The 12,155-nt window shown below is 46.5% G+C and overlaps 1 protein-coding gene across 1 annotated transcript; it reads right to left on the bottom strand.

Annotated features, from left to right (window-relative positions):
* Positions 1 to 9,616: 9,616 nt before the first annotated feature.
* Positions 9,617 to 12,155, bottom strand: LOC123074837 (protein SOSEKI 1). The gene is made up of 5 exons (XM_044497574.1): positions 11,707 to 12,155; positions 11,530 to 11,599; positions 10,749 to 11,378; positions 10,557 to 10,673; positions 9,617 to 9,922 (listed from the first exon to the last, which is right to left on the bottom strand). Exons 1-5 carry the CDS (start codon positions 11,858 to 11,860, stop codon positions 9,739 to 9,741), a joined length of 1,155 nt encoding a protein of 384 aa, XP_044353509.1. The 5' UTR covers positions 11,861 to 12,155; the 3' UTR covers positions 9,617 to 9,738.

Raw genomic sequence — 12,155 nt, 5'->3', positions numbered from 1 at the left:
CCCCCCCCCCCCCCCCCGAAGCTATTGGGCCTTAGTGGAAAGGAGAGAGGGAGGCCAGGAGGTGGTGCGCGGCCCCCTTGCCCCAATCCGAATTGGGAAAGGGAAGGGGGCGGCGGCCACCCTTCTCCTTCCTTCTCTCCACCTCCTCCTTCCCCCTTCTCCTACTTGGAATAGGAAAGGGGGGCCAAACCTACTTGGAGTAGGATTGCCCCCCCTTGGGCGCGTCTCTCCCCTAGGCCGACCCTCTCCTCCTCCCCCCCTTTATATACGGAGGAGGGGGCACCCCATAGACACAATACTTGATCCCTTGGATCTCTTAGCCGTGTGCGGTGCCCCCCTCCACCATAATCCACCTCGGTCATATCATAGCGGTGCTTAGGCGAAGCCCTGCGATGGTAGAACATCATCATCGTCACCACGTCGTCGTGCTGACGGAACTCTCCCTCAAAGCTCGGCTGGATCGGAGTTCGAGGATCGTGAAGACGTACGACTACATCAACCGCGTTGTGCTAACGCTTCCGCTTTCGGTCTACGAGGGTACGTGGACACACTCTCCCCTCTCGTTGCTATGCATCACCATGATCTTGCGTGTGCGTAGGATTTTTTTTTGAAATTACTACGTTCCCCAACAGTGGCATCCGAGCCAGGTTTTATGCGTTGATGTTATATGCACGAGTAGAACACAAGTGAGTTGTGGGCGATACAAGTCATACTGCTTACCAGCATGTCACACTTTGGTTCGCCGGTATTGTTGGATGAAGCGGCCCGGACCGACATTATGCGTACGCTTACACGAGACTGGTTCTACCGACGTGCTTTGCACACAGGTGGCTGGCGGGTATCAGTTTCTCCAACTTTAGTTGAACCGAGTGTGGCTACGCCCGGTCCTTGAGAAGGTTAAAACAACACTAACTTGACGAACTATCGTTGTGGTTTTGATGCGTAGGTAAGAACGGTTCTTGCTCAGCCCGTAGCAGCCACGTAAAACTTGCAACAACAAAGTAGAGGACGTCTAACTTGTTTTTGCAGGGCATGTTGTGATGTGATATGGTCAAGGCATGATGCTATATTTTATTGTATGAGATGGTCATGTTTTGTAACCGAGTTATCGGCAACTGGCAGGAGCCATATGGTTGTCGCTTTATTGTATGCAATGCAATCGCCCTATAATTGTTTTTACTTTATCACTAAGCGGTAGCGATAGTCGTAGAAGCAATAGTTGGCGAGACGACAACGATGCTACGATGGAGATCAAGGTGTCGCGCCGGTGACGATGGTGATCATGACGGTGCTTCGGAGATGGAGATCACAAGCACAAGATGATAATGGCCATATCATATCACTTATATTGATTGCATTGATTAAATGGAGATGGAAAACTACTCCATTTCACATGATGATCGGTTATGGTTTAGTTGATTTGGATCACGTGATCACTTAGATGATTAGAGGGATGTCTATCTAAGTGGGAGTTCTTAAGTAATATGATTAATTGAATTTAAATTTATCATGAACACATGATAGTATTTTGCATGTCTATGTTTGTTGTAGATAGATGGCTCGTGTTGTTGTTCCGTTGAATTTTAATGCGTTCCTTGAGAAAGCAAAGTTGAAAGATGATGGTAGCAATTACACGGACTGGGTCCGTAACTTGAGGATTATCCTCATTGCTGCACAGAAGAATTACGTCCTAGAAGCACCGCTAGGTGCCAAACCTGCTGCAGGAGCAACACCATATGTTATGAACGTCTGACAGAGCAAAGCTAATGACTACTCGATAGTTCAGTGTGCCATGCTTTACGGCTTAGAATCGGGACTTCAACGACGTTTTGAACGTCATGGAGGATATGAGATGTTCCAGGAGTTGAAGTTAATATTTCAAGCAAATGCCCCGATTGAGAGATATGAAGTCTCCAATAAGTTCTACAGCTGCAAGATGGAAGAGAATAGTTCTGTTAGTGAGCATATACTCAGAATGTCTGGGTATAACAATCACTTGATTCAACTGGGAGTTAATCTTCCGGATGATAGCGTCATTGACAGAATTCTTCAATCACTGCCACCAAGCTACAAGAGCTTCCTGATGAACTATAACATGCAAGGGATGGATAAGACGATTCCCAAGCTCTTCGCAATGCTAAAGGCTGCGGAGGTAGAAATCAAGAAAGAGCATCAGGTGTTGATGGTCAATAAGACCACCAGTTTCAAGAAAAAGGGCAAAGGGAAGAAGAAGGGGAACTTCAAGAAGAACAGCAAACAAGTTGCTGCTCAGGAGAAGAAACCCAAGTCTGGACCTAAGCCTGAGACTGAGTGCTTCTACTGCAAGCAAACTGGTCACTAGAAGCGGAACTGCCCCAAGTATTTGGCGGATAAGAAGGATGTCAAGGTGAAAAAGGTATATGTGATATACATGTTATTGATGTGTACCTTACCAGAGCTCGCAGTAGCACCTGGGTATTTGATACTGGTTCTGTTGCTAATATTTGCAACTCGAAACAGGGACTACAGATTAAGCGGACACTGGCTAAGGATGAGATGACGATGCGCGTGGGAAATGGTTCCAAAGTCGATGTGATCACCGTCGGCACGCTACCTCTACATCTACCTTCGGGATTAGTTTTAGACCTAAATAATTGTTATTTGGTGCCAGCGTTGAGCATGAACATTATATCTGGATCTTGTTTGATGCGAGACGGTTATTCATTTAAATCAGAGAATAATGGTTGTTCTATTTATATGATTAATATCTTTTATGGTCATGCACCCTTGAAGAGTGGTCTATTTTTGATGAATCTCGATAGTAGTGATACACATATTCATAATGTTGAAGCCAAAAGATGCAGAGTTGATAATGATAGTGCAACTTATTTGTGGCACTGCCGTTTGGGTCATATTGGTGTAAAGCGCATGAAGAAACTCCATACTGATGGACTTTTGGAATCACTTGATTATGAATCACTTGGTACTTGCGAACCATGCCTCATGGGCAAGATGACTAAAACGCCGTTCTCCGGAACTATGGAGCGAGCAACTGATTTGTTGGAGATCATACATACTGATGTATGTGGTCTAATGAATGTTGAGGCTCGCGGCGGGTATCATTATTTTCTCACCTTCACTGATGATTTAAGCAGATATGGGTATATCTACTTAATGAAACATAAGTCTGAAACATTTGAAAAGTTCAAAGAATTTCAGAGTGAAGTTGAAAATCATCGTAACAAGAAAATAAAGTTTCTACGATCTGATCGTGGAGGAGAATATTTGAGTTATGAGTTTGGTCTACATTTGAAACAATGCAGAATAGTTTCGCAACTCACGCCACCCGGAACACCACAGCGTAATGGTGTGTCTGAATGTCGTAATCGTACTTTACTAGATATGGTGCGATCTATGATGTCTCTTAGTGATTTACCGCTATCATTTTGGGGTTATGCTTTAGAGACGGCCGCATTCACGTTAAATAGGGCACCTTATGAACTGTGGTTTGGCAAGAAACCAAAGTTGTCGTTTCTTAAAGTTTGGGGCTGCGATGCTCATGTGAAAAAGCTTCAACCTGATAAGCTCGAACCCAAATCGGAGAAATGTGTCTTCATAGGATACCCAAAGGAAACTGTTGGGTACACCTTCTATCACAGATCGGAAGGCAAGACATTCATTGCAAAGAATGGATCCTTTCTAGAGAAGGGATTTCTCTCGAAAGAAGTGAGCGGGAGGAAAGTAGAACTTGATGAAGTAACAGTACCTGCTCCCTTATTGGAAAATAGTTCATCACAGAAACCGGTTCCTGTAACGTCTACACCAATTAGTGAGGAAGTTAATGATGATGATCATGAAACTTCAGATCAAGTTATTACTGAACCTCATAGGTCAACCAGAGTAAGATCCGCACCAGAGCGGTATGGTAATCCTGTTCTGGAGGTTATGTTACTAGATCATGACGAACCTACAAACTATGAAGAAGCGATGGTGAGCCCAGATTCCGCAAAATGGCTTGAGGCCATGAAATCTGAGATGGGATCCATGTATGAGAACAAAGTATGGACTTTGGTTGACTTGCCCGATGATCGGCAAGCCATCGAGAATAAATGGATCTTCAAGAAGAAGATGACGCCGACGGTAATGTTACTGTCTATAAAGCTCGACTTGTTGCAAAAGGTTTTCGACAAGTTCAAGGGATTGACTACGATGAGACCTTCTCACCCGTAGCGATGCTTAAGTCTGTCCGAATCATGTTAGCAATTGCCGCATTTTATGATTATGAAATTTGGCAAATGGATGTCAAAACTGCATTCCTGAATGGATTTCTGGAAGAAGAGTTGTATATGATGCAACCGGAAGGTTTTGTCGATCCAAAGGGAACTAACAAAGTGTGCAAGCTCCATCGATCCATTTATGGACTGGTGCAAGCCTCTCGGAGTTGGAATAAACATTTTGATATTGTGGTCAAAGCATATGGTTTTATACAGACTTTTGGAGAAATTAAGCCTGTATTTACAAGAAAGTGAGTGGGAGCTCTGTAGCATTTCTGATATTATATGTGGATGACATATTGTTGATTGGAAATGATATAGAATTTCTGGATAGCATAAAAGTATATTTGAATAAGAGTTTTTCAATGAAGGACCTCGGTGAAGCTGCTTATATATTGGGCATCAAGATCTATAGAGATAGATCAAGACGCTTAATTGGACTTTCACAAAGCACATACCTTGACAAAGTTTTGAAGAAGTTCAAAATGGATCAAGCAAAGAAAGGGTTCTTGCCTGTGTTACAAGGTGTGAAGTTGAGTAAGACTCAATGCCCGACCACTGCAGAAGCTAGAGAGAAAATGAAAGATATTCCCTATGCTTCAGCCATAGGCTCTATCATGTATGCAATGTTGTGTACCAGACCTGATGTGTGCCTTGCTATTAGTTTAGTAGGGAGGTACCAAAGTAATCCAGGAGAGGATCACTGGACAGCGGTCAAGAACATCCTGAAATACTTGAGAAGGACTAAGGATATGTTTCTCGTTTATGGAGGTGACAAAGAGCTCGTCGTAAATGGTTACGTAGATGCAAGCTTTGACACTGATCCGGACGATTCTAAATCGCAAACCGGATACGTGTTTATATTAAACGGTGGATCTGTCAGTTGGTGCAGTTCTAAACAAAGCGTCGTAGCGGGATCTACATGTGAAGAAGAGTACGTAGCTGCTTCGGAAGCAGCAAATGAAGGAGTCTGGATGAAGGAGTTCATATCCGATCTAGGTGTCATACCTAGTGCATCGGGTCCAATGAAAATGTTTTGTGACAATACTGGTGCAATTGCTTTGGCAAAGGAATCTAGATTTCACAAGAGAACCAAGCACATCAAGAGACGCTTCAACTCCATTCGGGATCAAGTCCAGGTGGGAGATATAGAGATTTGCAAGATACATACGGATCTGAATGTTGCAGACCCGTTGACTAAGCCTCTTCCACGAGAAAAACATGATCAGCACCAAGACTCCATCGGTGTTAGAATCATTACTATGTAATCTAGATTATTGACTCTAGTGCAAGTGGGAGACTGAAGGAAATATGCCCTAGAGGCAATAATAAAGTTATTATTTATTTCCTTATATATCATGATAAATGTTTATTATTCATGCTAGAATTGTATTAACCGGAAACATAATACATGTGTGAATACATAGACAAACAGAGTGTCACTAGTATGCCTCTACTTGACTAGCTCGTTAATCGAAGATGGTTATGTTTCCTAACCATAGACATGAGTTGTCATTTGATTAACGGGATCACATCATTAGGAGAATGATGTGATTGACTTGACCCATTCCGTTAGCTTAGCACTTGATCGTTTAGTATGTTGCTATTGCTTTCTTGATGACTTATACATGTTCCTATGACTATGAGATTATGCAACTCCCGTTTACCGGAGGAACACTTTGTGTGCTACCAAACGTCACAACGTAACTGGGTGATTATAAAGGTGCTCTACAGGTGTCTCCGAAGGTACTTGTTGGGTTGGCGTATTTCGAGATTAGGATTTGTCACTCCGATTGTCAGAGAGGTATCTCTGGGCCCACTCGGTAATGCACATCACTTAAGCCTTGCAAGCATTGCAACTAATGAGTTAGTTGCGGGATGATGTATTACGAAACGAGTAAAGAGACTTGCCGGTAACGTGATTGAACTAGGTATTGAGATACCGATGATCGAATCTCGGGCAAGTAACATACCGATGACAAAGGGAACAACGTATGTTTTTATGCGGTTTGACCGATAAAGATCTTCATAGAATATGTGGGAGCCAATATGAGCATCCAGGTTCCGCTATTGGTTATTGACCGGAGACGTGTCTCGGTCATGTCTACATAGTTCTCGAACCCGTAGGGTCCGCACGCTTAAAGTTCGATGACTGTTATATTATGAGTTTATGTGTTTTGATGTACCGAAGGTAGTTAGGAGTCCCGGATGTGATCACAGACATGACGAGGAGTCTCGAAATGGTTGAGACGTAAATATTGTTGTATTGGACGACTATGTTTGTACACCGGAATGGTTCCGGGAGGTTTCGGACATTTATCAGAGTACCGGGGGTTACCGGAACCCTCCCCCCCCGGGAAGCTATTGGGCCTTATGGTCCTTAGTGGAAAGGAGAGAGGGAGGCCAGGAGGTGGCGCGCGCCCCCCCTTGCCCCAATCCGAATTGGGAAAGGGAAGGGGGCGGCGGCCCCCCTTCTCCTTCCTTCTCTCCACCTCCTCCTTCCCCCTTCTCCTACTTGGAATAGGAAAGGGGGGGGCAAACCTACTTGGAGTAGGATTGCCCCCCTTGGGCACGCCTCTCCCCTAGGCCGACCCTCTCCTCCTCCCCCCCTTTATATACGGAGGAGGGGGGCACCCCATAGACACAACAATTGATCCCTTGGATCTCTTAGCCGTGTGCGGTGCCCCCCTCCACCATAATCCACCTCGGTCATATCATAGCGGTGCTTAGGCGAAGCCCTGCGGCGGTAGAACATCATCATCGTCACGACGCCGTCGTGCTGACGGAACTCTCCCTCAAAGCTCGGCTGGATCGGAGTTCGAGGGACGTCATCGAGTTGAACGTGTGCTGAACTCGGAGGTGTCGTGCGTTCAGTACTTGATCGGTCGGATCGTGAAGACATACGAATACATCAACCACGTTGTGCTAACGCTTCCACTTTCGGTCTACGAGGGTACGTCGACACACTCTCCCCTCTTGTTGCGATGCATCACCATGATCTTGCGTGTGCGTAGGAATTTTTTTGAAATTACTACGTTCCCCAACACTCACCGCTCTCCGTGGCGCCGAAGAAGACGTCGAAGGGCAAGTCGGGCTTCTTCGGCATGAGGCAGAAGCCCTCCGGTAACTTCGGAGTGGAGTTCTCCGACGCCGGGAGGCATTGGTGGATCGGCACGTACCCCTCCGCCCATGAGACCGCGCGTGCCTACGACGTGGCGGTGTGGCGTGCCGAGAGGCCTCGGGAGCACCTCAACTTCCCAGAGATCGAGAGTCGGGCGGAAGCGGAGATGCTTGTGCCGCAGGGCATCAAGATGAAGGAGATCCCGACGAAGAAGAAGACGACGAAGAAGCCTCGGTTGTCGTCAGTGCCGGCGAGACCGACGAGGAGGCGATGGCGAGGTTTGCTCGGGAGCATCCGGAGTACGTCCAGGCTGAGCTGGAGTACTACTGGAAGCATGAGGCGGAGCAGAAGAAGAAGGGGGCGAAGAAGGAGGACGAGGCCGGTCCCTCGACGGTGATCCCCATCGAGTCCTCTTCCGAGGAGGACTGGGCAGACTTCTCGGAGGAGGAGGAGGAGGGGTGCGACGACCCGGAGAAGGAGGAGTTATGGGCGCAGTTCCGCAGCTCCGACGATGAGGAGTAGTTTATCTAGTAGTTTGAATATGTAGTAGTTGAAGTTCATGTATGAAACTATGTTGAATTTGATGTTTGAACTATGTTGAATGGACTAGTAGTTTGTCGTTTTAAGAAATTTACATCTTCATTTTGGACCATCTATTGGAGTTGCTCTTTTGGACCATCTGTTGGAGTTAAGCTTTTTTCGGAGCTCCAAAACGCACTTTTTGACAGTCCAAATTTTACATCTCCGATTTTGGACCGCCAAATTTTGGACCATCTATTGAAGATGCTCTAAGTTACCATTGTAGCAACCGAGAGGGTGAGACCACAAGTAGTGACGTCCACAAGTTGTGCCAACACTAGCATGTCCATCCAACACTCAAGGAAGAGGGGAAATTACCCATGACATATTAAAAAAAATCTTAAGTTTGAAAAAAAGAAGTATGTGCAGTGTTAAAAATGTTGGTGCAACTTCTAAAAAATGTTTATAGCATTTGAAAAAAAGTTTCAAGACGTATTTGGAAAATGTTCAACACATATTCAAACAACAGTGTTCAAACAATTATGATTGAAAAAATGTTAAGCATGCATTTAAGAAAAGTAGATATCAACACATACATATGAAAAAATATTAATCATGTATTTACATGAGGTTATACGTGTATATAAAAATGTGTCTGATGTATAAATAATGTACAAGGTGTACGGAAACAAGCAGACATCAGAAGTATATACTAAAAAATGTTAATCATGCATTTGAAAATGTTAACCGTATATATAGAAGATGTTCCTGATGCATAAGAAAAATGTACAACATGTATGAAAAAATTGACATAAAAATTATTAATCATGTATTTGAAAAATATTAAATGTATGTTATCAATGTTTTACGTGTATACCAAAAATGTATAATGTGTATGAAAAAGGAAATAGGCATCAAAACATATATTTAAAAATATGTTAATAATGTATTTGAGAATTGTTAAACATGTACTAAAAATATACATGATGTATATGAAAAACGGGGACTTATGTATTTGATTTTTTTTATCATGTATTCAAAAAGCGTTCAAACCATGTATTAAAAGAAATATGTGCATCATGTATTTGAAGAATGTTCAACGTGTACAAAACAATGTTTCACATGCACACTGAAAATGTATATTGTGTACTGAAGAAAAGTAGACATGTGTTAAAAAAACCAGTGAAACCCGACAAGGAAACACAAAAAGCGAACAAAACCGAAGAAAAACACGAAATGAAAACCAAGAAAGAAGCAAAGAAAACATCTGCAAAAAGAGAAAAAAATGAAAACCAAGAAATAAACTAAAAACCCAGTGAAAAAACAAGGAAACAAAAAAAACGAAGAAAACCAGTTAAGCAACAAAAAAAGGGAAAAACACAGCTACATGTGGGGGGGAATCCTTCAGCGAGACGGAAGAGACAGTCGTGCGAGATATAGTCTTGCGATTGTCAGATCGGTGGTGGAGCAGTAAAGGTCAACCTGGGTTGTCGCCCTCCATCCTAGGAGTTTTTCTTTGAGTATCCTTAATATATAGCCTATGTAACTAGTGAAAATTAGCCCAAATCTTGCTATCGCCGTCCCCCAAGTCCATTTGCCCCTCCAAGAATTTGGCCAAGCTCCACCACTGTGTTAAATGGTTGTAGGGGAGAGGCATGAGCTTAGTTTGTGCTTGTGGACTAGAGCACGAGCTTGCCATCAACATTGCACTCACACACATAGATGCAAGAAAGATGCACTCGGCTTCAAACTGTTGTATAAACGCCGACCTAAACAATTCCAAAATCATTCGCACACACCTACATATTCACAGTTATATCTTCCAACATCGATCACATCACATCACTAATGAGTGAGGAGGAGCCCGGTGGATGGCCTCTCCGGGGAGGAATTGTCGGTTCTGGCGCTCCTCATGTGGTTCTTGTCCATGCCACGGGTACCGGTGCTGCTCCTCATCCGCGCCCTGAAGCCCCTGCATGACTGCATGTGCAAGTGCAAATCCTGCGGCTTGAACTCCTTCCCACACTGCCTGAAAGTGGTTAAGATCGTTGCACGTGGTCAGTACCCCCAGTCTTACCATCAGCGTTCAAAAATTAATTTACTCGCAAAATAAATCTTTTGAACTGAAAAAGAAACTAATTTCTTGGAAGCTAACGATCGTGACAGGAATACATCAAGTGGCCCTGCGGGCTGTACAAATTCGGGCTCAACGTTTCGTTCGCCTGGACCACGCCTTTCGAAGTTAGTAGTTTGGACTCTGTCTCGGGCTAGTGTGTGGCCAGCCTACCTAAACCAGAAAGGTGTTCCGTTTAGGCCTAGCTATGCGAGCTTTTGAGGCTGGCCCAAGAAGGACAAAAGGGCCCACACGAAATCCGACGGGCTAACCTTAATGACCAAGTCCACTAATAATTCTCAAAAAAAAAAGACCAAGTCCACTCATTTTTTCCCTTGTCATGGCCGTCGCAGGCGAACACTGCACAAGTACCAAGCCGTACCAGGCCCGCATCTCACAAGAAAAAGAAAAACCGTACCAGGCCCAATCCAAGACAGAACGACCGCACCGAACTTAACCGACGTGCACACGACCCGGTCAGTCGTCGAGAGAACAGATCATCGGGCGAGTCTACCCTACGACCAACGGAAGAGGAAGGAGTAGCGCTTACGAGCAGAGCGGCAGGCTCGCCGGCTTGTGCGCCGCCGCGACGGCGCCGGGACGCTTCCCTCCCTCCGGCTTCGCCTTGTCTTTCCCGCCTCGCCGCAGCCTCACCTTCCTGTTCATGCTGCCAACGTCCAGAATCAGTAACAAAATTGTACAGTACATCGTTTGGTTAAATCGAATCCAAAACTGCACTCACTGGATGCCGCAGCCGTCCATGCCGGGGCACACGGGCGTCGTGTCCCGCCACTCCTCGTCGTCGTCTGAGCCACCTCTCGCCCGAGGCAGCGCGACGGGCTGGAGCGCGGCGGCGTCCACGGAGTCGGCCGCGCCGCACGTCAGGATGCTGTGGAGCACCCGCGCCACGCGCATCCTCCGCGCCCTCCCCACAGCCGGCTGCTGCTTCCTGCCGCCCGGCGCCGCCGCCCGCACCACCAACGCCTGCTGATCGATGGCTGCACGCCTCGCGGCTTCCTGCTGCCGCCGCTTTCGCTCCTGGAGGTCCAGCGGCAAGACGATCCTGAAATGCGCCGCCTCGCCCTCGCTGCTCGGCGAGTCCTGGTCGATCGGCGGCGGCGGCTTCGGGGAGCTCCCGTCGGAGTCTGGCGCCACCTGCAGCTCCTCCTCGACCTGCTTCCGGCCCTTCTCTTCCTTACCGTGCAGCTTCTTCTCGTCTGCCAAGGAAGAAGGCTTTGGCGCGCCGGCGCACGGAGAGGGAGGAGGGGTTCCTCGCACGTCGCAGCCCTTGAGCACGTACTCGTTGTCGGAGATGGGCGTGATAAGGTCATCGTCCATTAGGTCCTGCCATACGTACCCGGCCTTGTACTTCCTGCACTCCAACAGGCGATTATTAATTAATGGCAAGAATCGATTCACGGAAGCAGTGTAAGGAAACAGCTAATCAAATCAATGGGATATAAAACATTGCCGAAATAAAAAGTCAGAATGATTGCGCCCCAAGAATTAACGGAATTGATTACCTTTTGTAAGCCCAGGAGAAGTTCTCCGGCATGTCCTTGCCGCGGACCTCCGAGAGCCACCTCTTCACATCTGAATTATAATCGACGGCGACACGCCATTGCCGTTAGCTGCATGGAAAATGGATCGATGCATCTGTCGAACCAGAAGAAGAAGAGGAGGAGGCAGTGGGTACGTACCCCGGAGGCGCACGCCGGAGCGGTGGAGGTGGTTGACGCGGAAGAGGTGGGGGTGGTCCGTCCTGCCGCCGCGGCTGAGGAAATACACCACGTTGATCCTCCTGACCTCGCCGGCGCCACACCCCTTGTTGTAGGAGTCCATGGCCTTCTCCATCGACGACGACAACGCAAAAGGAACAAGGAGAGCGCGGTGGCACCAAAGCTACAGCTGCGATCTATTTAAAACGTACGCCGTGTGGATCTTTGGCTGACAGTTGTTATGTGCAGGCCGGCAGTGGGAGGGAGGACGGCCGCCGGCGTGCGACGATCGGTTCGAGAATCAAGAGAAGCTTGTGTGGCTCAAGATGGCCCCTGACTGATCGAGTCGCAGGCCTGACTCCTGAGGTAGATAGTTTAGGTTCGGGAATCTGTTGCGACCGAGGAATGGATTAGAATACGGCGATGGTTCG

This window comes from Triticum aestivum, chromosome 3D, assembly GCF_018294505.1.
Source record: "Triticum aestivum cultivar Chinese Spring chromosome 3D, IWGSC CS RefSeq v2.1, whole genome shotgun sequence".
Lineage (NCBI taxonomy): Eukaryota > Viridiplantae > Streptophyta > Magnoliopsida > Poales > Poaceae > Triticum > Triticum aestivum.
The sequence above is the reverse complement of the archived record's forward strand: the minus strand, read 5'-3'. Positions and strand labels throughout refer to the sequence as shown.